At 53.9% G+C, this 26,263-nt stretch overlaps 1 protein-coding gene across 1 annotated transcript in view; it reads left to right on the plus strand.

Moving 5' to 3' along the window:
- Window positions 1-26,263, plus strand: part of CPAMD8 (C3 and PZP like alpha-2-macroglobulin domain containing 8) — a 75,185-nt gene that overhangs the window by 35,756 nt on the left and 13,166 nt on the right. The window contains exons 20-29 of the mRNA XM_040629089.1: window positions 3,855-4,086; window positions 8,020-8,173; window positions 8,549-8,679; window positions 10,527-10,578; window positions 15,957-16,255; window positions 16,855-17,080; window positions 18,672-18,848; window positions 22,404-22,485; window positions 25,707-25,863; window positions 25,977-26,051. Of these exons, the coding sequence (XP_040485023.1) occupies window positions 3,855-4,086; window positions 8,020-8,173; window positions 8,549-8,679; window positions 10,527-10,578; window positions 15,957-16,255; window positions 16,855-17,080; window positions 18,672-18,848; window positions 22,404-22,485; window positions 25,707-25,863; window positions 25,977-26,051 (1,585 nt within the window). The remainder of the gene's footprint in view (window positions 1-3,854; window positions 4,087-8,019; window positions 8,174-8,548; window positions 8,680-10,526; window positions 10,579-15,956; window positions 16,256-16,854; window positions 17,081-18,671; window positions 18,849-22,403; window positions 22,486-25,706; window positions 25,864-25,976; window positions 26,052-26,263) is intronic.

The raw sequence follows: 26,263 nt of genomic DNA on the forward strand, positions 1-26,263 counted from the left end.
CTTCTTGCAGGTCTCTTCAGCTCTAGGTCTATTCAGATTTTGGTCTCCTTTGTAATTTAGTCTTGGTTGGTTTTGCATTTCTAGGAATTTGTCCGTTTCATTTAGATTACCCAAGTTCTTGGCATACAATTGTTCATGTACTTTTCTTTAATCTTTTTATTTCTGAGAATGGATAGTAATGTCCCTACTTTCATTTCATATTTTAGTAATTTGAGTCTTCTCTCTTTTTATCCTTAGTCTGTCTAGTTAAAAGTTGGTCAGTTTCACTGGTCTTTTCAAAGAACCAACTTTTGGTTTTGCTGTTACTCTTTTCTGTTCCCTAATTCATTTATCTCTGCTCTAATCTTTATTATTTCCTTCTGTTAGCTTTGGGTTTAGTTTGTTTTTCTTTTTAGTTCTCTAAATTGTGAAATTAGGTTGTTTATTTGAGATCTTTCTTCTTTTTTAGTGGGTATGTAGCTATAAATTTCCCCCTCAGCACTGCTTTTACTGCATCCCATAAGTTTTGATAGGTTATGTTTTGTTTTCATTCATCTCTGGGTATTTTTAAATTTCCTTTGTGATCTCTTCTTGGATCCATTGATTAATGAAGATTATGTTTAGTTTCCACAAATTTGTAAATTTTTCAGTTTTCCTTTTCCTACTGATTTCTAACTTTGTCCCATCATAGTCAGAGATGATACTTTGTATGATATCTACCTTTTAAAATCTACTGAGACTTCATTTATGGCCTCATACATGATCTGTCTTGAAGACTGTCCTGTGTGCACTTGAGAAGAATGTGTGTGCTGTTGCCGGGTAGAGTGTTCTGTGAATGTCTGCTGGATCTAGTTGCTTTATTGTGTTAAGTCTTCTACTTGCTTACTTATCTTCTGTCTGGTTATTCTGTCTGTTATTCAGAACGGGATATTGAAGTCTCCCAACTATTACTGTAGAACTATTTATTTCTTGCTTGAATTCTGTCCATTTATGTATGCTTCCTATATCTCAGTGGTCTCTTATTAGGTGCATACATGTTCGTAATTTTTATATCTTTTTGCTCTACTGAATCTTTTATTAATATATAATGTTCTTCTTGGTCTCTTGTAGCCTTTTTTGACTTAATGTCCATTTTGTCTGATATTAGGATAGCTGTACCTGCTCACTCTTGGTTACTATTGACCTGACATATCTTTCCATCCTTTCACTTTCAACCAATTTTTTGTCTTGAGATAAAGTGAGTCTCTGGTAGACAGCAGATAGTCAGGTCATGTTTTTTAATGCACTCCGTTGATCTCTGCTTTTTAATTGGAAAGGTTAATCCATTTACATTTAATGTAATTACTCATAAGGAGGGCCTCACGTCTGTCATTGTGCTCTTTGTTTTCTATGTGCCTTAGAGCAGTTTTGAGATGCCAGCACAGGGCAGGAACCTAGCTCAGGGTACATGGCGGGGATCAGGGACAGCATCCTCATTCCAGCACCCGGGATGTTCCATCCTCGGCTATGTTACCCACTTCCCTTCTGTGAGGTCTTGGGGATAGTGGCAGTACACTGTGCAGCTCCCGGTTCATAGCAAGAGCCCAGCCAGGCTGGCAGGCAGCTCCCATTCTTGTGGTTGTTTCATGGTTATTTCAGGCAGAGGGAACAGTCTGATGTTGGTGGGCAGAGCCAGGTGTGGTGCAGGCGTGAAAGCAACAGGTAACCCTGAGCAGTTGGGCAAGGCTCAAGGGTCAAGATGCAACAAAGGTGGGATAGGTTGGAGCTTTCAAGAGTTCAGCTGAGCTGGAGAGAGGGAAAGCTGAGCTGTCAGGTGTTGGAGTGGCTAATTCAAGCAACCACAAGGAGCCATGGTGAAGCCTTTCATCATTACCTTGACAATATAGCCTGACTCCTCCTGTTCTGTTTTTCCCACAGAATGTCACACCTTGCAAGTAGATCAGACATGGAGTTGTCTCATTGTGGAGGGAGCCCTGGGCAAAAGACTCTGACAGTTTTACGGACCCTGGTGTTGGAGGAATGGAGGAAGGAGGGCTCAGAGTGGGAAAGTACTGGGTGCTGAGCCAAAGCGGGGAGAAATGCCTCTGAGATTTCCTCCCACTGATAAGGAGACCTTGGCAATGGTCTTCAGACACCTAAAGCCCTTGGGGCCCAGGCAGGTCCCTAGTGACACACAGACCTAGGAATGGAGGCAGTGGGGCTGGGAAGGCAAAGTGTGGCTGGCAATTCCCCTCAGAGGCCACAGTATGCTGGCTGTGCCTCGAACCTGCTATGGGGAAGGCAGCGTCCCCTGACGGCAGCCAGGGAGAGCCTTTGTAATGACCTGTAGTCAGGACTAGAAAGAATCACACAAAGGATTATTAACTGGGAGTCGGGCTCCACAGGAGTCTCTTGGGACAAGGATACCAGGCCAGGAAGAGTAGATGTACCCTAGTTGGGGGGGCAGGCTGGTGGCACCCAGGGTCCACAGAAAAGTTGGCTGTGACCATATGAAGTGGACAAATGTCCTGCCAACTGGGAAGAGGCCACATGAGTTGTAATGGGGTGACAGCATGTGATCCTCATAGAGGGGAGAATAGAGGCCGCAGGTCCTGTGGGGTTGCTGTGAGCCATAGGCTGGGGTGTCCGGCCGCCCAATGAGGGCCTCCAGGGTCAGGCTCCTGGGAAGCGGACAGAGTCCAGGCAGGTGAGTAAGGAACAGCCTGGCCTCCTGCCAGGCCGGGAGCTGTCTGGGCTTCACTTCCTGGGCTTCTCCCCAGGTCATGGGTTTTCTCCTCCGAGGACTCTTACACCAAATTAAGATAAATCTCAAAAGGACATCCTGGAAATGCAAAGGAGACCACAGCGTTTGTCCTCGCAAGCCGTCCTAGAGTGATCAGGGGTGCCACTGGCCGGGGGCAGGGGGAGCCTTGAGCAGCGGGTGCCATCTGAGAGAAATTGCGCCTAAGCCACGTGCGTCATTCCCGATTTCCTAGTGCCACGTGACAACGGGCAAAGAGAAACAAGTGGAGTTCATTTGAATCATATATTTTATTTAACCCAATAGATATCCCCAAATATTATTGTTTCCACAGACAATCTAAAAATTCTCGGTGGTACGTTTTACGTTTGTTTGTTTTGTACTGCGTGAGTTTCCTACAGTTGCTGTCACAAAGTGCCCCAGACTGGGTGACTTACGACAACGGAAATTTATTCTGTCATAGTTCTGGAGGCTAGACGTCCGAGATCCAGGTGCGGGCAGGGCTGCACTCCCTCTGAAAGCTGCCAGGGGAGAAGCCTTCCGGGCCTCTTCCAGCTTCTGGGGGCTCTGGCGTCCGTAGCTTGTAGCTGCATCCCTCCCATCTCTGCCTCCGTCTCCTCTGTTGTGTCTGAATTTCCTTCTTAGAAGGACGCCCAGCATTAGATTGGGGCCCGCCTTACTCCAGCCTGACCTCATCTTAACTAATTTCACCTGCAAAGACCCTGTTTCCAGATAAGGTCACGTCCACAGGCACTGGGCGTGAGGGCTCGGATGTACCTTTCTGGGAGACACAAGCATGCCCCCAATGACTGGTCCCCTCAATTCAATGTCTTTCTCCCCTGCAGAGGGTGGGGCGTGCCCTACCAGAGTCGGCACGGCTGAACCCACGTGGCGGGTGACCCTGTGTCCACAGCTGTCCTGAGAGCCATTCGTGTTTCTGATTATATGAGTTCAGGCCGAGGGGCGGCTCTCTCCTGTCGCGCGCCGTGTGGTGCCTAAATGCTTATTTCCTGGCTGCGGGGACGCCTACCTGGGCCCCCCCCCCCCGCCCGGCCTCGCTGCAGTCCCCCCTTCCCCATCCGGCCGCCTTGGCCTGACCCTGGAGAAGGGCCTATGATTGTCCATCCTTCCGCAGTGACCCATCCGGTGAGGAGACGCTCAGCGTGCAGGTCCCGGACTCCATCACCAGCTGGGTGGGTGACGCCGTGGGTCTGTCCGAGGCTTGGGGCCTGGGTGTCGCCGCGCCTGCCCTGCTGAAGACCTTCAAGCCCTTCTTTGTCGACTTTACACTGCCCCCCAACGTGGTCCGTGGGGAGCAGGCCAAGATCCCGCTCAGTGTCTACAACTACGTGGGCACCTGTGCCGAGGTACTAAACCCGCCCCCTCCCCCAGCCTTCCCTGTGCCCAGGGGTGGGGGTGGGGCACCTGGATGTCAGGAGTCAGGGATGGGGGGGTCAGCCTGAGCGGCTTGGAAGGGGACAGAGCATCTTTGTAAATGGGGAGGGGGACCTGGGAGCAGCGGCAGCTGTGTTACCGGGGAGACGGGCAGGAAATCCTGCAAAGCAGGTGCTCGCCATCCCCGTTTACACTTGCACACTCGCCGACGTGGCCACGCTGTTCCACTGGTTGGTGTTTCGGTTTCCACAAACGTCAGGGACAGAGGAGTCGCCCGCGGTTACGGGTTGCATGGGTCAGCACGTGCTAGGAACAATGAGGACCGCAGACCTTGCTGATGCTGCGCAAACTCCAGGGGCCGGGCAGCGGGGCCCCAGGTTCCACCTCCTCGGAGGGAGGACGTGGAGGAGGTGACTCTCTCCGCTTCCTGCCGCAACAAAGTAGCACCAACTGGGAGGCTGAGGACAATAGAAATGGATTCTTTCTCAGTTGTGGAGGCCAGAGTCCAAGGTCTCGGTGTGGGCGGGGCGGGTTCCTCCCGGAGGCTCTCAGGGAGCCCCCCTCTCACGCCTCCTGCCGCCTGGCTCCAGTCTGTCTGCACGTGGCCGTCCCTCCCAGTCTTCCCCACCATGAACGTCTCTGGGTCTGTGGGTCCTCTTCTAAAGATCCCAGTCCTATTGGCGTAGGGTGGGCCCTCACCTCGCTGTAACGTAGTGACTTCTGCAGAGACCCTGTTTCCAAATAAGATCCCATTGACAGGTGCCAGGAGTGTAGGACTTCAAAATATCTTTCCCGGAGCCACGAATGAACCCGTAACAGCTACCCCGAGGGGGTGGGCTTAGGACTGACCTTGGAGGCTGGGGGGAATTTCAGAATCTGGTGATGAGGCAGGACGGCAGGCGAGGGGGGCCTGTGAGACCAGGTGGGTGCATGATAGGGAAGGGGGCTTCAGGGGACCGGGGTCTGAGTATCAGGGCAACTTGGGGAGGCAAGGACCACTCACCCTCCCCCACCTTTGTGATCCTTGAGGCTGGCTAGACCTGGACGTCAGCTGGTGGGAGGGAGGAAGGGAGATGGAGGGCTCTCCACGGTTAGGAGGGGTGAGTGAGGGGCAGGATCAGGGGTCCAGCTGGAAGCAGGCCTGCTCTCTGCAGGTCTCAGCTTCACCCCGACAAGCCACGTGCTGGGGACATGGCTGACTTCCTCCTGGCCCTGGCCAAGTGTGTGGGGACCCCCAGGGCTGCTGGCTCATTCCACATCGAGGGCAGAAGATGTGAGCTGCAGCCTCAGCCAGACACTGTGGAAACTAGAGATTTCATCCCCAAACCCCAGATTTCCCTTTTTTTTTTTCCTGAAAAAATGAGGACATCTGGTTAGAGAGCAGTTTTGCTACCTGCAGGGCACCCAAGGCTGCTGGGGGTCCAGCATGTTCACACCTCTTGGTCCCCCAGAAGACTGGACTTTGGCTTGGCATTTCTATTTACGGCCTCAGTTTGCCTCAGTTTGCCTATCTGTAAACTAGACATGAGAGCTCACCTTGGCCCCGCTCACCCCCGCCGCCGGCTTCTCTGGGGCAGGAGGGAAAGAGCAGGCACGAGGGCCCCTCGTGAGCCTCAACAGGGATGGCTGTGGTCTGTGATCATTTCTGAGCTTGGCCCAGAGCCAGGATAGCAAGCGTTCTGAGTCAGGCGCAGAGGGGGACCTGGAGCTTACATGCGATGCTTTACTCCTTTTTTCCCTTTGCAAATGCTATTTGTCCACCGAATGGTTACGCTGCCCAGAAGCTTGTTGCACGCGATGGTGTGTGACAGCCTCAAGGCTCGTAAGGGAGCTCTCGCCCCGGCGTCCAGCGGGCACAGTATGAGTCCGATGCTGGCGTTTACACGTGACTTTCCCTCCAGTGTCTCTTTGACTCTATAGAAGAGCCTCACGTTAATGTGCTGTCACCTAGGAGCTTCTTGTCCCTTGAGCCTTTAATTAAAGGAAAATGTCAACTGGAAAAAAGAAAAAAAAAGCAGTCAGTGCAGATTCTGAAATAGGAATGAAACACCCAGAGGCCATGGGAAATGAGCTCCTCGGTGTGAAATGCTGGTGGTTCTCATTCATCATCCCTTGGAACCAAGTGCCCAAGTCCCCAGTGTGTGCCGGGCCTTGTGCAGACATCAGAAGACCCCAGGGCCCAGGACGTGGGGTCCTCCTGCGCTCAACCTCGGAGCGCTCACACTGCTAACCTCTGAGGCCAGCGCTGGTCTCAGGATTTTGTCCGCATTGATACCAAGTACCTGCGTGGGCCGGGGAGGAAGGGCTGGGGGTGGAATCGTTCCCAGATAGGAAGCTCAGAGATGCACCGTTACATGTCCAAGGTCTCCCAGGGAGTTTGGGGCCGAGCTGTGTTAGAACTGGGTGTTTACAGGGAGCCGGGCAAGCCCCAAGAAAGAGCAGCTCCCCTGAACTCAGGAATCTTCAAGCAACGTTTGAGTCAGGCACCAGGGCCTGGAAGGACATCCCTGGAAGAGGGAACAGCATGTGCAAGCAACAGAGGCAGGAGGCAGCTTAGCCTGTCCTGGGAACTGCCCATGACATGGTCTGGCTGGGCTTTAGGGTCTGATGGGAAAAGCAGGAGAGAGGAGGTCAGAGCCTCGTGCCTTCATCTGGGTGAGAGCCACTGTGCCAGGAACCAAGGCAGTGGCTATGGTGTGGCCTGGAGGGGGCCGAGGGGGACATGAGAAATAGGCTCAGGACAGGCATACGATCCATTCTCTGTCATTCTTTTTTGGTAGCGTATAGCCAGGGGGAGTAAGACCGCAGTCTGAAAAAGCCGGTATAAGTGCAGACTGATCCCTGATCTAGAGGGCGGTCCCCCAAGGGAGGGTCCTCACCGAGTTGGCAGACAGGACCCTCAGGTGCCCCTTTTAGCTCCAAGCCCACACTGGCGGCTGCTTTGTTACACGTCCCCAAGGCACCAGGGAACCAGACCCATTTACCCCCCCAACATGGACAGCTGGTCGTTCCACCCAGGACCTGGAAAATACAGCTCACTGACGCTTGGCTCTTAAGTCTCTTCCCTCCTTGGAAGAGCGCTGACTCAGAGGGACGTGGGGGCTCCAGACACACGCTGCAGCAGCTCCTCGCACTCGGGTCCAGCTGGGCTTGTCCCGAGGCAGGAGTCAGACGCTCTGTCACACTTGCCACTAGATTTTTCTCCTCTCCTTCCCTCCCCATCACACGTGTCTCATGTGTGACTTAGGCGTGTTCATCCTCTGAGGCCCAGGGATCACTCGTGTCCTCTTCGGCTTCATTACTTAAGTACCTAGGAGGGCGCCTGTACCCACTAGGTGCTTCATATGTGCTGATCGGTCAAATGGATGTGCACCAAAGAGCCTGCAATAGATTGGGAGGTGTAACCACACATGCGTGTAGACACACTCACATGCGTGTGTGCGCGCTCGGGCACTGTGCATGTGTATGTGCGTGCACGTGTGTGTGCGTATGCCACACTTACACACACGCACGTAGGTATGCACACAGATGCGTGCATGCACGGCACACGTGTGCACACACAGAACTCTTACTATGACACCACGGACCTCAGAGGTGGGACAGAGGGCCAGAAGAAGTGCTTTGTGGGGCAGCAAGTCCCTCCCCTCTGGTGCCCTGGGTGGACGCGGGAGAAGATGCCCTTGAATCCACCTTGGTCCTGAAGGGAAGCTGCCCCCGTGGGGTGTTGGGGGGCTGAAGTAAAGAGAGGGCTCCGAGCAAGACAATGGTAAGTAGCTGGTTCTGATTGGAAACGGGAATGAGCCTGTCCCAGAAGAGCATGGCTCTGGGGGAGGGCTGATGCGGTGGGCAGTGGGACGTGCTGGAAGGGCACCCAGGTGCCATGAGCAGCATCCCGCCCTCTGCAGGTGCATGTGAAGATCTCAGTTCCCAAGGGCATCCGGTTTGTCGGGCATCCCGGCAAACGCCATCTGACCAAGAAGATGTGCGTGGCCTCTGGGGAGACAGAGCCCGCCTGGGTGGTTCTGTCCTTCAGTGACCTGGGACTCAGCAATGTCACAGGTGAGGCCCCGTGCTGCCTCAGGCATCCCCCCTCCGGGCCACCAAGGGGTCCGCGTGCTGAGCCCAGGCACAGGTGAGGGGTGGGCGGGGCAGTAGATGAGGTCAGGACGGCAGCTGGGGAAGCAGGCCAGAGGGACTGGGTCAGGATGGTCAGGGGTCAGGACGGAGGGGTGGGGTGGGGCGGTCCCCAGGGGTGGGACCTGAAGCTTCACCTGGAGGGAGCCGAGCTTAGGTGCCACACCGGCCTAGCATGCGCAGGCGTGCACACATTCCTGCACGTGCAAACACGTTGTCCGAGGGGGAGGGACGGTATGGCTCCCCCCCCAGGTGGAAACCTGTTCTGACAGCAAGCACTGAGCGCTCAAATCTCCGCAGCCAAAGCCCTAGCTTACGGAGAGACAGGCTGCTGCCGGGATGGGAAGTCCATCAAACACTTGGAGGAGAGCTTCGCTGACAGGCGGGTCCCCGTCGGGAGGGATCACATCAGGCGCAGCGTGATGGTTGAGGTAAGCCCGTGTCCTCACCCAGGGCCCTTGGCCAGGGCCTGATTCCATCAGCCATGGGGTGGGGGCCTGGCTGGAGTGTATGGTCCCTGCGCAGGGCCGGGGCAGCCCCCGTGGGTCCTGCTGTCGGTCTGGGGGCAGGTGAGGGGTCTCTGTGTCTCCTCCCTAGGGGACTGCAGCATCCAGCCCCCCTGCAGTAGAGTGAGATTTGGTGGAGCGGCCTGGGACTGGCAAGGGCTGCGGGGAAGTGTCCTCTGACCCCCACGTTGACCATCTTAGAGCGTGGTGTGCTTCCGTCTCTGACTTCCTATTTGTCATACCTGTCATGACCTGGTATTTGGATGGCTGTCATTGGAATACCTGTGCAGAAAGGACACAGAGCCTAGAGCAGAGGGGCCCAGAGGATGGGGTCTTATTGACAACCCCCCCCGCCCCCCGGCTGGGAATCTAGGATCTGCCACTTAGTGTGAGCTGGGTGCCTGTCTTGATATTCCAGCGGTGCTCCCCAAGTCAGGGGTGCTCACACTCACCCCACAGTGTGGGGGGGGCAGAGAGAATGCACATGATCCCTCACAGGGCTGGGCATGCGGTAGCCGCGATGCCCCATCTTTTGGGGGCTGCTTGGACACATCGGAGCCCAGAGCCCTGCTGAGACTCTCACGCTACACGAAGGGTGCCCAGCAGCGCCGATGAAGCTCCTCGAAGCCTCCCAAGGGTCTGCCCCTCCCCCGTGGCCCAGCTGCAAACAGCTGTCCTCCCTCCTGCCCGTGGTCCCGGCAGTGCTGAGCACGCAGGATTTCCCTCGGCGCCTGGAGCCACACGCGCGAGGGGCAGAAGTCCTGGAGGTGGACGAGTCATTGCCACAGCGTGGCTGACAGGACAGGATGGATTCCTCGGGGACAAGCATGTCATCTGATGAGGAATGCAGTCTCCGTGAGCCAGCAGGATGGGATGGCCTCAACAGGAAGCACGGAGACCCCTGGCAGCCCTTTGCTCAGCCTGAGCTTGCTCCCTGGCCTGCAGCCCGCCCTCCTGCGGCCGTAGCAGATGGCAGGCCACCCAGACAGAGCAGCCAGGCGGACTTACAGGCCTGGAGTTCTTGTCTCCTCCATCTGCGGAAGGAATTTCTCAATGCAGAGAGGGATTCTCTGTCCCTGGGCCCCTCGTCCAGGTGCTTGGTGGTCCTCTGCGTGCAGCATCAGCTGGTACGACTTTGTGCAGGCTGTCTGAGAGCAGGAGGTGACGTTCAGGCATCAGAAGACCCGAGATGTCAATGCAAAAAAACTGAAGTGTGAACTGGAAAAATGGATTTCTGGAAACAGGAGGTGGCTGATGTGTGGCTTGATAAAGCAGCAAAACCCTTCTCCCGCTCCACCCCACGGGAGAGCTCTGGGGGCGTGGTTGGTTTGCTGGATCGGTTATTTGGTGGCCGGTCACGCGACACTGCCTGCCGTCTGCTGGGGGGGAAACTGCAGGTGACGGAAATACCTTCCCAAGAGATGTAGGGTGGGGAAGACGTCTGGGAGCCATTGCGTGCGCTCTACGGGATGGAGGAGGAGGCAGGCTCCCTGGTTAGCCTGGGACACCAGGAGGACAAGGGGGGAGTGTGGCAGGCATGACCAGTCTAGGAGCAGGTGGTGAGTTGGTTTGACCAGAGCCTGGAGAAGGGAAATGAGCCTCAGTTTCCCCACCTGGGCCTGGGAAGTAGGCAGCCTGGTCCTTCTCCATGTACTTGTGACGCTGGCATCACCCTGCAGGGTCCAGACTTAGAGCTGCTGCCATGGGAAGGCGGCCGCTCCCCGGAGCCGACCACCCCTCCGCACTCAGTTCTCCCCGTCTCTCTGTTTCAGCCGGAGGGAGCCCCCCGTGCGTACACCTACAGTGCGTTCTTCTGTCCCAATGGTGAGTCCCTGCACCCGCCCTGCGGAGGACTTTGGCCCTTAGCCCCACACTGTCGCAGCTCTCCCGCTGCTAAGTGGATGCCTGCCCTTCCTGGGCTCTGAAAACACAGCAGTGGAGAACTGAGATGTCCGGGCTGCTGACAAGCATGAGCGAGAGTGAGGGTCGGGCATCTGCCATGCAGGAAGGCAGTGCCCACGAATGTAGACTGGAGGCGCCAATGAGAAGAGAGACCCCGGGCAGGAATAAGGCTGTCCGCAGGGCCCGGGGTGAGGAGCTTAGGATCCAGGGAAGGGAGGTCTTAGAGTCGGGTCAGGGGAAAGCTGTGAGAAGCAAGGCTGACCCAGAATCCTGAGCCTGTAGAGAAAATAGGAAATTAAAGTGGGTTCCAGAAGGCGTGTGATTCGGGGTCTGCCTCAGTCCCCTGAAATCGACATTATACTTGTACATGACCCATGAAAAGGAAATGGGTACAGAGTGCCCCGTGGGCGCCTCTGCCTTGGCGGGGTCAGGGAGATGCTAAGCAGAACGTGACCCGGGGCTGCTGGTGGGAGGGTCTGCCTTCTCCCTGTCCAGTCCCTCCCAGAGGAACCATTTAGTTTGGAGCCCAGGCCTGGCCGCGCACTGGGCAGTCCCCCACCAGGCTTTGGCAGGTGGTGGAGCTGAGGATCTGAGCTGGAGTCCCTGGGGGTTGCCGTTGCCAAGGCATTCAGCACCACAGGTGCCGTGACCCACATGGACCACTCTGGACACAGGCTTCCTCTTGACGTGTTTCCCCTTTTTTGTACTAAATAACAATACGGTGCATATGTGCTCAAATGATTTTTGACAGAGGTCCAAAAGCGATTCCATGAAGGAAGGAGAGCCTTTTCCACAAACGGTGCTGGAGTAATTGGACATCTATTGGCAAAAGCATGAACTTTGACCTAAAGAGCCCACTTTATACAAGAATTGACTCAAATGGATTGTGGACATACATGTCAAACTATAAAATTTTTAGGAAAAAATTCGGGAGATAATCTTTGGAATCTAGGGCTAGGTGAAGAGTTTTTAGATATGATACCAAAAAGCATGACCCATAAAAGGAAACTGAGGAATGAACCCTCATCAAAATTAAAAACTGCTTTGCAAGGAGCACCTGGGTGGCTCAGTCGGTGAAGCATCGGACTTTTGATCTCAGCTCAGGTGTTGATCTCGGGGTCATGAGTTCAAGTCTCATGTTGAGCTCCATGCTGGTTGTGGAACCTACTTCAAAGAAAAAAAAACCTGCTTTGCAAAAGATGCTGTTAAGAGGAAGAAATACAAGCTATAGACTGGGAGAAAATCTTTCCAAACCCAGATCCAACAAAAGACTAGTAGCAGAATATATAAAGAGCTCTCAAAATTCAACAATAAATAAAACAATGCAATTAGAAAGTGGGAAAAAGGAGGGGCACCTGGTTGGTTCAGTCAGTGGAGCATATGACTCTTAATCTCAGGGTTGTGAGTTTGAGCCCCATGTTGGATGTAGAGATTACTTAAAAATAAAATCTTAAAAAAAAAACAAAAGTGGGAAAAAGGAAGTTCAGCAAAGAAGATACACAGGTGGCAAACAAGCACACGAAAAGACGTTCAAATCCTTAACCATTAGCGAAATGCAAAATAAAGCATCATGAGTTATCAATGCACACTTATTGAATGACTTAAAATTAAAAAAAAAAAAACATTGCCACAATAAAAGGTGGCTGGGATGTGGAGAGAAGGCATCATTCATACATGGCTGGTGGGAATTGTAAACGGTATGGCCACTGCTCGTAGTTTCTTAAAAAGCTACACATGTTCCAAAGAAATTGCACTACTAGGCATTTATCCCAGAGAAATGAAGATTTCTGTTTACACAAAAACCCATACACAGACATTCCTATCAGCTTTATTTTAATAGCCCCAAACTGGAAACAGCCTAGGTGTCCTCTGGTGGATGAATGGTTATACAAAATTCTGGTACATTCATACCCTGGAGTGCTATTCACTGGTAAAAAGGAATAAACCATTGATATATGCAGCAACTTGGGTAAAGGGGATTGAGTGAAAAAGCCTCAATCCCAAAAGGTCTATAAATGATTCCATTTATGGTATTTTTGAAATGACAAAATTTTAGAAATGGAGATCATATTATAAGTCATTGCTGAGATGGGGAGGACGGGTGTGGATATGGTGATAAAGGACAGTAGGAGGGGTCCTGTACAAATAAAATTGGGCAAATCCGAATAAGATTAGTGGATTGTATCAATGTCAATATCCCAATTGTGATACTGTAGTTGAATTTTGTGAGATACCACTGGGGGATACTGGGTCAAGAGGACACAGATCTTTCCGTATTATTTCTTACAGTTGTCTGTGAATCTATAATTATTTCAGTAAAATTTAAATTAAAAATATTTTTTAAAGTGATACATGTGTGGGGCGCCTGGGTGACTCAGTCCGTTAAGCATCCAACTCTTGATTTTGGCTCAGGTCATGATCTCAGGGTCATGAGATCGAGCCCCAAGTCAGGCTCCATGCTTAGCTTGGAGCCTGCTTAGGATTGTCTCTCCCCATCTGCCCCTCCCCACCTCCCCCTCTAAAAAAAAAGAAAGTGATACATGTGTACGAATACTGAATGATCCTACTCATATGAAGTACTTAGAGAAGTTGAAATCAGAGACAGAAAGAATGGTGGGAGCCGGGGGCTGTGGGGGAGGGCTGGTGACTTAGTGTTTAATGGGGACAGAGTTTCAGTTTTGCAGGATGAAAGAGTTCTGGAGGTGGACGGTGCTGGTGTTTGCACAATGTGACAGTATTTGATACCACTGTACGCTTAAAAATGTTTAAGATGGCAAACTTACATTATGTGTATTTTACCACAATAAAAAAACTGTGAAAAGAAAAAGCAATACCTATGTATTACAGGGAATTTAGAAAGCAGGAAAATTATCTCCTCTGGTTTGCATCCATAGATGACCTCTTCTGACATTTTGTTGTATTTGGTTTCATAGGATTGATTGTTGTTTGTTTTAACGTAGTTGTTATTAATGAGCCATATGAGTTTGAATTCTGCCTCGCTCATTTAACATATCCCAAGCACTTTTCCTGGTTACTGTAAAGTCTTTATACACAGCATTTCAAAACAGCTTCAGTATGTTCTATCAAATGACTGCTCCCAGGGCGCCTGGGGGGTTCAGTCAGTTAAGCATCTGCCTTCAGCTCAGGTCATGATCCCGGGGTCCTGGAATCGAGCCCTGAGTTGGGGTCCCTGCCCAGCGGGAAGCCTGTTTCTCCCTCTGCCTGCTTCTCCTTCTGCCTGTCTCTCCACTTGCTTGTGCTCACGTGTGTGCACACACTCTCTCTCACTGTCAAGTAAATAAATAAAATTCTTTAAAAAAAAAACAAAACACCCAAAACGACTGCTCCATAATTTGACCATTATGGAATGTTTTGAAACATTGTTGGACACTTATATATTTTCTCTATTTTTTACATCATAATTTATGCTAGCCTGAATATATATTTGTATTCAAAGTAGAGTCAGTAATATTTTTAACATGTTTATGGAGGTATAATTGGCATACAATAACTCACACGTATTTTAAGTGTACAGCTTGGTAAGTGTTGGCATATGTGTACGTCCATGAAACCATCACAGCTAAGATAATGAGGGTTTCCATTAAACCCAAAAGTCATGCTCCCTTGTAACCACTCGCTCTGTCTACCCTTGTCACTAGGGAACCACTGACCTGCCTTCTGTCTCTATAAATTACTTTGCTCTTTCTAGACTTTCTTATAAATGGAATCATGTAAAATGTACTCTTCTTATCTGGTTTCTTTCACTCAGCATAGAAATTTTGAGTTGCATCCATGTTGTGTATATCAATGATTTGGTCATTTTAAGGCTGAGTGGGACTCCGTTGAATGGATGCATTGCACTTTGTTTATTCATTGACCTGTTGATGGGCATTTGAGTTATATCCAGTTTGGGGCTATTTCCAATAAAGCTGCTATGAATATTCATGAACAAGTCTTTGTATGGGTAATGTATTTTCCTTTCTCTTGAATCAGTACCTATGAGTGGAATAGCAAAATCATACAGTAGGTAGGGGTTCAACCTTTTAAGAAACGGTTGCACAGTTTTCTGAAGTGGTAGTACCATTTTGCATTCCCACCAGCAGGGGGTGACAATCACTTCCTCCCTCTCCTCATCCACACTTGGGGTTGTCCCATCTGATTAATTTTAGCTCTTCTTTTTTTTTTTTTTTTTTTTAGATTTTATTTATTTATGTGACAGAGAGACAGCCAGTGAGAGAGGGAACACAACAGGGGAGTGGGAGAGGAAGAAGCAGGCTCCCAGCGGAGGAGCCTGATGTGGGACTCGATCCCGGAATGCTGGGATCACACCCTGAGCCAAAGGCAGACGCTTAACGACTGTGCTACCCAGGCGCCCCAATTTTAGCTCTTCTAATAGGTGTCTGATGATATCTCATTGTGGTTTTAATGTGCATTTCCATCATTCAAGCATCGTTTCATTTGCCTGCTTACTACTGAGATAGATAGATAGATAGATAGATAGATAGATAGATAGATATTTTTTTTTTTCAGTAAAGCGCCTATTCAGATCTTTTAACACTAATTTTAAATTGAGTTTTGGAAGTTTTAAAAAATATATTCTGGATACAAGTCCTCTACCAGATAGACGCTTTGCAAAGACATTTCTCCCAGTGAGTGGCTTGTCTTTTCTTTCTCTTCATAGTGTCTTTCAAAGAGCAGAAGTTTCTCATGTCGATGCAGTCCAATCGCTCCGTCTTTCCTTTTATGGATTATGCTTTTGTTGTATCTAAGAAATCTTTCCCAAATCCTATGTTCTCTCCTCAGAGTTTTTGTAGTATTAGGTTGTATGCTTATCAAATGGCTGTGATCCATTTCGAGTTGATCATTGGAGACCATGCAAGGTGTGGATTGGAGTTCCCCTTTTCTGCTTCTGGCTAACTAGCTGTTCCAGCACCATTTGTTGAAAGAGTTTTCGCTATTGAATTGCCTTCACAGCTTTGTTTCAAATCAGTTGTTCGTACACGTGTGGGTCCCTTTCTGGACTCCCTGCTCTGTTCTGTTGTGCACCTGCCTGTGTTGACATCGGTACTGCACCGTTGGGATTACTGCAGCTTTCGATTAAGTCTGCACATCGATTAAGTAGAATTGATCCTTGGGAGCATTTCTTCTTTTGTGTGCTGTTGGCAGAACTGTCATTAAGCCAGCTCCGTTTGCTGTTCCTTGGGCCCCCCGTGGTCCTGGTTCTAAGTTCTGGGCACAGGCAGGGAGAGGCAGATGCCTCCAGGGGCGCCCTCAACCCCTCTCTCCTTCCCTCCATCCAGAGAGAGTCCACATCTCCACACCCAACAAATACGAGTTCCAGTATGTGCAGCGGCCGCTGTGTCTCACCCGTTTTGATGTGGCCGTGCGAGCCCACAATGATGCCCGAGTGGCCTTGTCTGCTGGGCCCCAGGACACAGCAGGCATGATAGAGATCGTCCTGGGGGGGCACCAGAACACCAGGTCCTGGATCTCCACCAGCAAGATGGGCGACCCTGTGGCCAGCACACACACGGCAAAGATCCTCTCCTGGGATGAATTCAGAACATTCTGGATCAGCTGGCATGGAGGGTTCATTCAGGCACGGCCGGGCTGACTGGGGTGGGCTTGGGAACGTCATGCTCCTGGGCATTTGCTGCCTCCTGCTCTGTGTCCAGCTCTGGCAGGGGGCAGGGAGGGGGGAGGGTAAACACAGGGCATCACCTCAGGCTGCTCATAGTCTGCCTGGAGTCACTTACAGGGGTGTAGGGATTTGGGAGCTGAGGGATGGTGGGAGGTCATGGAGAAGGAAAGTGGATATAAGCAAGTGAAATGGGGGCTGGTGTATTTTAGGCGCCAGGCAAAGGGGACGCAGAAAAGGAGCAGCTAACAGAGCTTTCTAGAGGAGGGACATAGCCAAACGGGGTTTTGAAACATGAATAGGAGTTCACCAGGCAAACTGGAGAGTGGAAGGTGTTCCAGGCAGAGGGAGTAGCATGTGCAAAGGCCCAGAGATTCCAGGGAGCCCAATGACTTTGGAAGCTGTAGATGCCACACTTGTGTCTCTGTTGGCCATTGAATGGATGAGGTGACCTTTAGATTCTCTGTCTATGACACCCCCCCCATAGCCAGTGTCATTGCTGCCTGAGCACCACTGTGTGCTTCCTTCCAGCATCCAGCAGCTTTGGCCTCTTTTTCCAGGTTGGCCATGGTCCAGAGCCTTCCAATGAGTCTGTCATCATGGCCTGGACTCTCCCCAGACCACCAGAGGTCCGATTCATCGGCTTCTCCACTGGCTGGGGCTCGGTGGGTGAGTTCCGCATCTGGAAGAAGGTGGAGGTGGACGAGAGCTACAGTGAGGCTTTTACCCTGGGAGTCCCACACAGCGCCATCCCTGGGTCTGAGCGGGCAGTGGCCTCTGTCATAGGTGCGTCTGCCTGGTAACCTGGCCGGGGGAGAATGAGGGCAAGGACTCAGGCCAAGGGGCAAGGTGTCCACTCCAGACTCAACTTCACATCAGCCTCTACTGGGGATCTGTTTCTCTGGGGCTTCCAGCCCCATACCCATTCACCCAACAAGCAGCTTCTGGTGCTTTCTCTGTGCCGGGGCAGATCCAGAGATGACCCCAACCCTGTCTTTGAGGTGTTCCCAGTCTGCCCACGGTGGGTCCAGACCCAGCCTGTCCAAGCCCTATGTGAGGCAACCCCCAGGGGCAGGTGGTGAATTCTGGGAGGGAAATGAGTGTGGGGTGATGTGCAAGAAGACAGAAAGTCTGGGTGAAGTCAGCAAGGTGCAGGGTGGAAGGTGGGGTTCCTGGTGAGAGGGGCAGACATCCAGAGCATTTGCTGAGCAGGAGTCAGTGGTTGTGACCAGGGGTCTGAGGGGTGTGGGTTGTCTCCTGTAGCCCAGGTACAGGAGTAGAAAGTGGGGATTGTGTGGTCAACACGGTGTTGGGTGTTGGAAGGGTGGAGATTGGGGAAGAGGCCGGGAGGGGAACACAGACCTGAATGTAGGGGTCTTGGGTCTCTCTGACATCAGAGGACAGAAGCCCTGGGGCCCAGACTGGTTGGTGGTTGTGGCCGGATCAGAAGATGTGGGAGCTTACAATTTCTGAGCCAGGAGATCAAATCAGAGATGGCCCTAGGGGCAAATGGCCTGGGTAGCAGCATAGGGAAGCAAGCAGAAGAGCAGGGATGGAGAGGGGGTTAAGGCCAGGACCTTTGTGCCAGTGCCTTCAGCACAGTGGGATGGAAGGTGGAAAAGAAGCTGGGAAGCCCAGAGGAAGGTGATGAGAATGTAGGCAGGCTCTGCCATGGATGGAGCCTGCAGGAGGAGTGGCAGCCTCTATGGGCAGGAGGAAAAGCCAAGGAAGGAAGGGAGGTATAATCAGGGAACAGCAGGAGTTCTGGAGGGCCCATTAGCGATGTGTGGTATAGAGAAGCCAAGAAGAGGAACGGAGAGTGCTGAAGGGAGGAAAGCACGGGAGAAATCGAAAGGAAAAAAGAACTGAAAAATATACCAACAATGTCATGTGTGTATGGAAACTTAAAAAAAAATCTAAATATTCATGGCTGAAGAGAAAATCACGTTTCCTAATGGAAATTAGAAAAAAATATTTAAAGTGGAACCACAATGGCTGGATTGACCTATCAACACTTGTGGGATGCAACCGAAGTTGTACTTAGAGGAAAATGTATAGCCTTAAAGGCACCCATTTTAAAAGCCACAAAGAAACGAGCATTCAGCATAATGATGAGGTAGAGAAAAAGCACCGAGTTGAGACTAAAGAACACAGAGAGAGGTGTGTAGGAGAGTTCCAGCGGGTGGCTGCCAAGGCCAGGGCCCCCGCTGGGCTAAGTGGGCACGGGGTGCAGTCTGGTCCCAAAGGGCAGTAGCGGCAGTCAGAGGGTGGGTGGCCAGTGTCAGGCCATAGGCCGCCCTGGGGAAAGCTGTCCCTAGGACAGCCAGGGGAGCAGTCAAGGCTGGCCTGCAGCCGGCGCTCATTTCCTCCCCTCCAGGAGACGTCATGGGGCCAACCCTGAACCACCTCAGCAACCTCCTGAGGCTGCCCTTTGGCTGCGGAGAGCAAAATATGATCCACTTTGCACCCAACATCTTTGTCCTGAAGTATCTGCAGAAAACCCGGCAGCTCAGCCCTGAGGTGGAGCGAGAGACCACGGACTACTTGGTACAAGGTACTGGGGATGCGGGGGCGGGGGGGGGGGGTCGCCCCGGGGGGGAGGGCAAGGGGGGAGGCAGCCCACAGGCCCGGCATAGCGGGTGCAGACGAAGGGACCCAAGTGGGTGAAAGAGGCCACTTGGAGTGGCCCCATCTGGTCACTGTCGGCAGGAGTCCTGGGTCTGCCCCTGTTAGGACAGGCTCTGAATGCTGGGAATCAGCTATGGGGAGAGGAACGGCATCTTTTAAAAATGTAGAAATTTTTTTTTTAATGATTTTTTATTATATTATGTTAGTCACCATACAGTACATCCCCGGTTTCCGATGTAAGGCTCGATGATTCATTAGTTGTGTATAACGTGCCCTCCTTACTACCCATCACCGGTCTATCCCATTCCCCCACCCCCTCCCCTCTGAGGCCCTCAGTTTGTTTCTCATAGTCCATAGTCTCTCATGTTTCATTCCCCCTTCTGATAACCCCCCCTTTCTTTATCCCTTTCTTCCCCTACCGATCTTCCTAGTTCTTAAAAATGTAGAAATTTTTTTTTTAATTTTTTTTTTTAAAGATTTTATTTATTTATTTGACAGAGACAGCCAGCGAGAGAGGGAACACAAGCAGGGGGAGTGGGAGAGGAAGAAGCAGGCTCATAACGGAGGAGCCTGATGTGGGACTCGATCCCAGAACGCTGGGATCACGCCCTGAGCTGAAGGCAGACGCTTAACCGCTGTGCCACCCAGGCGCCCCTAGAAATTTTTTAACAAGAAAAGCAATATAGGGCGCTTGGGTGGCTCAGGTCGAGATCCCAGGGTCCTGGTATCGAGTCCCGCATCGGGCTCCCTGCTCAGCGGGGAGTCTGCTTCTACCTCTGCCTGCAGCTCCCCCTGCTTGTGCTCTCTGTCTGTCAAATAAATAAATCTTTAAAAAAAGAGCAATATAATAGCATTATAAAAAACATTTAGAAAAGAAAAACAATTCCCTAGAATCCCCCTGTCTGTGTGGGCTCTGAATTTACGCTCTCCAGCAACACAGGTTAGCACGGTCGCTCTTGGTGCCTCGTCATGTGGCGTCCTACAGTGTGTCCCCGCCACACGCCGTGTATGTGCAATTTGTCCCCGGGCTGTGGGCGCCGTGGTCCGTGCGCCTCCACTGCTGCGTGACGGGATCGGGGCAGCGTGTCTGATGACGGGCACTGGAGCAGCTTCACGTTCAGGGCTTTTAGAGCCCTGCTGCCCTGAGGCATCCTGTCCGTGTGCTTGGCGAAAGCATCTGAGTTTCTGTGGGGTGCGTGTCCAGAAGTAAAATCGCTGGGTCTCAGCATGTGTTCATAGTCACTTTCTAGGCTACGCTCTTTGTCCATGGCGTACATTTACGGAATACAACGTCCTAAACTCTTAGACGTGGCGGGGGTATTTCCAGTTTCTTCCCCCTACATAATACAGCATTCACTATCTTCAGAAATAAATTAGCACAGAACAGCCTCAGAAATCACGCAGCACCAAGTATCTTCCATCACCAGGAATCAGATCCTTAGGAAAGGGTACAGCCCCCATGTGGGAGGGTTGGATCTCTGAGTGCCCTGACCCGCCCCCTCTGCATGTCTTGGCCCCATAGGAGGGGCCCCGGGGAGGCTGTAGCCTCACCTCTGTCATAGGCACCTGCTGTGTGTCCTCAGGTAGGACCTGTTCTCTGTGCCTCAGTTTCCTATCTGTGTAGCAAGGGAGTTAAGTCAGTTGATGCCAAGGTCCTGAGGCCTCCGGAGGTGTGCTTCTGGCCTTGGGCTGGAGCTGGAGCAAAGGGGAGGAAGGAGAGGATGTGACCCAGCTGTGAAGCTGGCATTCACAGCGGGCAGGTACGTGCACTTCCACCTGTGCTGCCCCAACTTGCCCTCCCAGAAACCCCCAAGTGAGGCTCCCGGAAGCAGCCAGCCTGAGACCATGCAGGGGCGAGTGGTGAGGGCTTCTGAGACCCCAGGCTCGCCTGGATTGGATTGGCTGGCCAGGGCACTAGGTCCCAGCCAGAGTGAGAGGAGAGCCCACCGGCATGACCTTGGAAATGTCTGCCTTCAAGAAGGACCAGCGCGTGCCCGGCTCAGAGGAAGTCGGGTCCCTCTTAGATGGGGAAACTGAGGCATGTGAGCGCCTTGATTCCCGAGGTGAGTCTGGAATTCCTGCCTCCTGGCCTGACAAAGTTGCCTGTAGAAGATCTCCAAAAGCAGTCCTGATGATCCAGAACCATCTGTCCTCAACAGGAAAAGGAAAGCACAAGAGCTCATAGTGAATGTGGAAACTCTGGGACGGAAAGGCAAAGGCAGGGGTTGCCGTGGGCCAAAAATCTGGCTTGATAAAGGCTGGCCAGAGACTGCCGGGAGCCCCCAAGAAGCCCACTCGGTCTGTGCCCAGGGACGCCCAGGTCGCTGAACCCGTCTAGGCTCGGGCCTTGAACGCCACCCCGAGTCTAATGACCCCTAGTCATCAATGGCAGCCGGGAGCTCCCTGAACAGCCAGACCCCGTGCCCTTCAGCCCATGGGCGTTTCGGACTCTACAAGCTTCCCGTCAAGCCCCCTTCCCTGGTTTTCTGCCAGGCTTGCTGGTGTTCGTTTCCTGGGGCTGCTGTCACAGCTGTAGGCATGGCCCCGTGGAGTGCACTTCGCAGACAGGGCCTTTCGTTCTCCTGTGTCTGCGTCTCTTCTCTTCTAAGGACACCAGTCATCGGATTTAGGTCCCACCTTATTCCAGGACGATCTTATCGGAGATCCTCAACATCATCACAACTGTAGAGACCCTTCTTCCCCATAAGGTCCCATCTTGAGCTTCCAGGTGGACATGAACTGGGGGGGGGGGGGTCATGGTCCACCTGGCACAGAACTCCTTCTGCTGCTTTTGCCACCGCTGGGGGCAGAGCACCATCCTTCCAGCGGGTAAGCTGCAAACCTTGGCTCCCTCTGGATCTTTCTTTCCTCCTGCCCTGGCCCAGCTAAGCGGCTCTGCCCATACCGCAGAAACCCTCCCCACCTGTCACCACCACCCAATGCAGGCCCATGGTTGTTGCTTGCCTGGATGGAGCCCACATCCCGGTCTCCCTGCTTCCTCTCCAGACCCTACAGACCATGTCGCCTCGCAGCCCTCCCCAGCTCACCCGGCCCATGCCGCCTGCTGCCCTCACAATAAGGCCAAACACCCAGTGTGGCCCGAGTGGCCGCCTCTCCTCCCTCCCCTGCCCCCTTGCTCTTCTGCTCTGGCTCTTTCCCCACCCCTGGGGACAGAGGGTGCTGCCTCGAAATGGTGCAGGTCCCTGACCTCCCAGGCATGACTGAAGGCCTGTGTGTGACCAGGAGTGAGAGAGGTGATGTCAGGAAAGGAGAGGAACAAAATAGCAGTTTCAGCACACCCGTGGTGTGGAGCCGTTTCAGGGTCTCCAGTGGTGGGTGTGGGGCTCTTCCCAGACTCCAGATGTGGGTGGGGGCCAGTTTCGGCGACCCCGGCTGTGAGTGTTGCATCATGTGGGGGTCGCAGGGACGTTCCCAGGCCCAGTCCCAGCCCAGGACGCTGACCCCTCCGCTTGCTCCGCAGGCTACCAGCGGCAGCTGACCTACAAGCACCAGGACGGCTCCTACAGCGCGTTCGGGGAGCGCGACGCCTCAGGGAGCATGTGGTGAGTCCCCACTCAGGGGGCACGGCCACGGGGCTCGCCCACCCGAAGCGGCAGCCTCCCGTGCTGCACCACGTGGCCAGGACGCTTGGGGCCAGATCCCCAGGGTGACCAGGAGACAGCCATGGTCCCGGCCCCCCGGGGTTCGGAGGGCTGGATGTGGGCAGCTCTGCTGGGCCCTGGGTGCGGCGATGGGTGGGTAGTGGCAGTGACAGTGACTTTTCTCATAGTTACTCTTTCCGCTGTTGTTGCCACGCTGCCCGGAACGGAGCCCTTGCTCTCCAGCCTCTTGGGAGCAGGTCCTCAGTGCTCGGGGCCTCTTCAGAGCCTGCTGGACCCTGAAAGGGAGGGTGGGGGTGGCCCCATGTAGGAGGGGACAGGGGAGGCCGTACCACCGCCGGGAGGTTGAGGATGGGGGAGTGTGTGGGCAGAGCAGCCCGGAGTCTGGTTTCCCTTGCACATGGCTCCCTTTGGCTTTTGGGGAGACCAGGCCGGGGGAGGGCCCAGCGTGGGGCTGCGCGCCCCTGGGACTTGTTCCCTGGGATCCTCAGAGCCCAGCAGTTTGCGTGATTGAGGATTTGCCATATCCACGTTGGGGTTCGCAGAGACTGTGGGGCACCCCAACTCCTGTCCCCAGATGGGGTTGCTCTCCCCGCGCGCCATCCGGGCCGCCCCTGCGGCCTCGTGGGTGTGAAAACTGCCCTCCCCGTCCTGAAGCGGACACACAGTGTCCATGGCACAGCAGCAGCGCCAGGGCCCGCGGGAGCAGCGACCCAGCTGGCCGAGCTCCGCCGGGTGCCGTGTTGCTCACTTGGCTGCAGCGGACCGACCTGCCCAGGGAGAGGGTGGCAATTCCACACTGCCCAGCCCCCGGGCACCGCACCCCCCATTAGCCCCGCGGCACCGCGCCTGCGCATGCGCACGGTGTCTGGCCCCTCCCTCTGCCTGCGGGGCCGGCTTGGGAGATGGGAGCCGAGCGTGGCCTGGCTGTGCAGGTGCCCCCGAAGGCTGGAGAAAGGATGGGTGTGGGGGTCCGGGAGGGAGAGTGGCCGAGATGAGCAGACTCCTAGGATAGGGGAGGTCCACGCAGCCTGGGGGTTATGGGCTATTTCACATTTTGGCAATTGACCAAACGGCCTTGATTTTCATTCTCGTAATTTTTTTTTTTGTGGTAAAGTACACATAACATACAATTTATCATCTTCACCATTTTTAAGTGTCCAGTCCAGTGGCATTCACTATATTCACGCTGTTGTGCAGCTGTCACCCCCATCCGTCCCCAGAACTCTTTAATCTTGTAAATCTGACGCTCTGTGTCTATTACACAAGACTCCCCAGCTCCAGCACCCCCTCCCCCGACCCCCGCACCCCCGTTCTAATTTCTGTCCCTGTGAATTTGGCCACTTCCGGGACCTCACGTGAGTGCGATCATAGCGCCCTTTTCTGCCCGGCTTGCTTCACGGCTCCGGGTGTGCTTGTGGTTCAAGCGTGCTGGAGCGGGGCTCGGAGTTTCTCCTTCTTAAGGCTGAGTAACATCCCAGTGCATGGAGGCACCCCATTTTGTGAATCTCTTCCTCAGTCTAGACACCCGGGTCATCCCATGTTTTAGCTGCTGTGATAGGTGATAGAGCTGCCGTGAACACGGATGTACAAATATCTCTTTGAGACCCAGCTTCCATTTCCCCAGGGGATGTTCCCAAAAGTGGAGTCACCGGATCCCATGGGAGCTCGACCTCTAACTTGGCCAGGAACCGCACAGCCGGGTTTTTACAGCTGCCGCATGGGTTTACAGTCCCGCGACAGCGCACAGGGGTCCCAGGGTCTGCATGTCCTCGCCACACTTGTTGGTTTCTGCCGTTTGGACAGTAGCCACCTGGTGGACGTGGGTGGGGGAGCCACTTGATCTTGAAGAGGGGGGCCTGCTCCTCCACCCTGTTGCTCGTCCCTCTCAGCTCCTTGCTTTCCATTCAGTGGTTTTCCTGCGTTGATTTTTCACCCCCTCATTCATCCCTCGGCGCCACCAACCTCACTCAGGTGCACCACGATGCAGTGGGGACGGGGGCGGGGTGGGCGAGGCACAGGCTGCAAAGCCAAGGTTGGACAGCTATGACACAGAAGTGGGCTGTGAGGAGGTCCTGGGAGTCCAGAGACACCCATCCCAGAGTGGGGGTGCCCAAGAGGCTTCCTCTGGGGAAAGACACGGGGGCGGAGTGTTGAGACACAAGCGGGACCTCATTCTGTGAGGATAGGAAGGACACACGACTTGCCCAGTGCCTGGACGGGGTAACTGAGGCTAGTGGGTTGATGCAATGTTTTCGACTGCAAGCAACAGAAATCTGGCTGAGAGGCAATTCTTTTTTTTTTTTTTTTTTAAGATTTTATTTATTTATTTGACAGAGATAGAGACAGCCAGCGAGAGAGGGAACACAAGCAGGGCGAGTGGGAGAGGAAGAAGCAGGTTCCCAGCAGAGGAGCCCGATGTGGGGCTCGATCCCAGAACGCCGGGATCACGCCCTGAGCCGAAGGCAGACGCTTAACAACTGAGCCACCCAGGCGCCCCTGAGAGGCAATTCTAAATGTCAATTCACACCGCAGGGCTGGGGAGGCTACAGGGCCGGCCAGTCTGGCAGCCCCGCAATGCATCAGGGCCCCCGGTTCTTTCCTTTGGTCCCTGTGGGCTCTCTCAGCACAGTGCCTACTCCCCTCGTGGTGGCAAAGTTGCAACAGCTTCTCCCAGCCTCACCTCATGTGCCCATTCAAAAGTCATTCCCAGGTCCAGGGACTGAAATGCCCCTAACGGGGTCCAAGCGTCTAAGACACCCTGGGTACAGGGTCCAGAGAAAGACTGGAGATCTCTCTGCAAGGCTGGGGATCCCTCGGGCAGTGGCGGCGGAGGGGCAACAAGGAAGGTCTTCTGCACGTGGCAGGGGGAGGCAGGGCTGGACCAGCTCACAGGAAGGCCTCGAGTGCCAGGGCGGGAGGGTCCGGGAGGGAGGCTGGCCTCTGTCGTTGGGCCCTGCTGGGTGCCCACCCCCTTCCCTGGAGCGCTCACAGCAGCCCTGCGAGGGCACGGCGACCCCTCCCATGTCACAGGTGAGGAGGCAGAGACCCGGGGCTGTGCGGGGAGCATGCACCGTTCCTCAGGGGGCACATGGGCGGGGCCCTCCCCTGCACAACCGCCCCCAGCTCGTGGCCCTCCCAGTCCCCGCCTCGTCCTATTTCAGGCTCACGGCCTTTGTCCTGAAGTCCTTTGCGCAGGCGCGCAGCTTCATCTTCATCGACCCGCAGGAGGTGGCGGCTGCCAAGGGCTGGATCGTCCGGCAGCAGCGGGGGGACGGCTCCTTCCCGGCCGTGGGCAGGATCCTGAACAAGGACATCCAGGTGAGCGGCCCCTCCGCCTCCTTCTGGCACCTTCGCCCTGCCCCGCCTGCTCCCCGCTGCTGTCGGGGCTTGTCCCCTCCGGCTCGGGGTGAGGCTCGGGGGTCTTCTTGCAGGGTGGGGTCCATGGCACAGTCCCGCTGACGGCCTACGTGGTGGCTGCGCTCCTGGAGACGGGCCCGGCCTCGGAGGTGAGCCCGGGGCGGCCGGGGAGCGGCAGGAGGCTTTCCCCTGCAGGCCAGGCTGGCCATCCTCTGGCGGGCCTTATTTCTTCCTTGATGCCCTCCTTCTACTCCTTCTCGTGCTTTTCAGCGGTTCCAGGATGTCCACCTTCTTGTAGCCTGGGCAGGAGATTGAGAAATTCCTGTGATAATTGGGGCGGGGGGGGGGGGCTGGGGGGGCT

This window comes from Ursus maritimus, unplaced genomic scaffold (assembly GCF_017311325.1).
Source record: "Ursus maritimus isolate PB19 unplaced genomic scaffold, ASM1731132v1 scaffold_14, whole genome shotgun sequence".
Taxonomy (NCBI): Eukaryota; Metazoa; Chordata; class Mammalia; order Carnivora; family Ursidae; genus Ursus; species Ursus maritimus.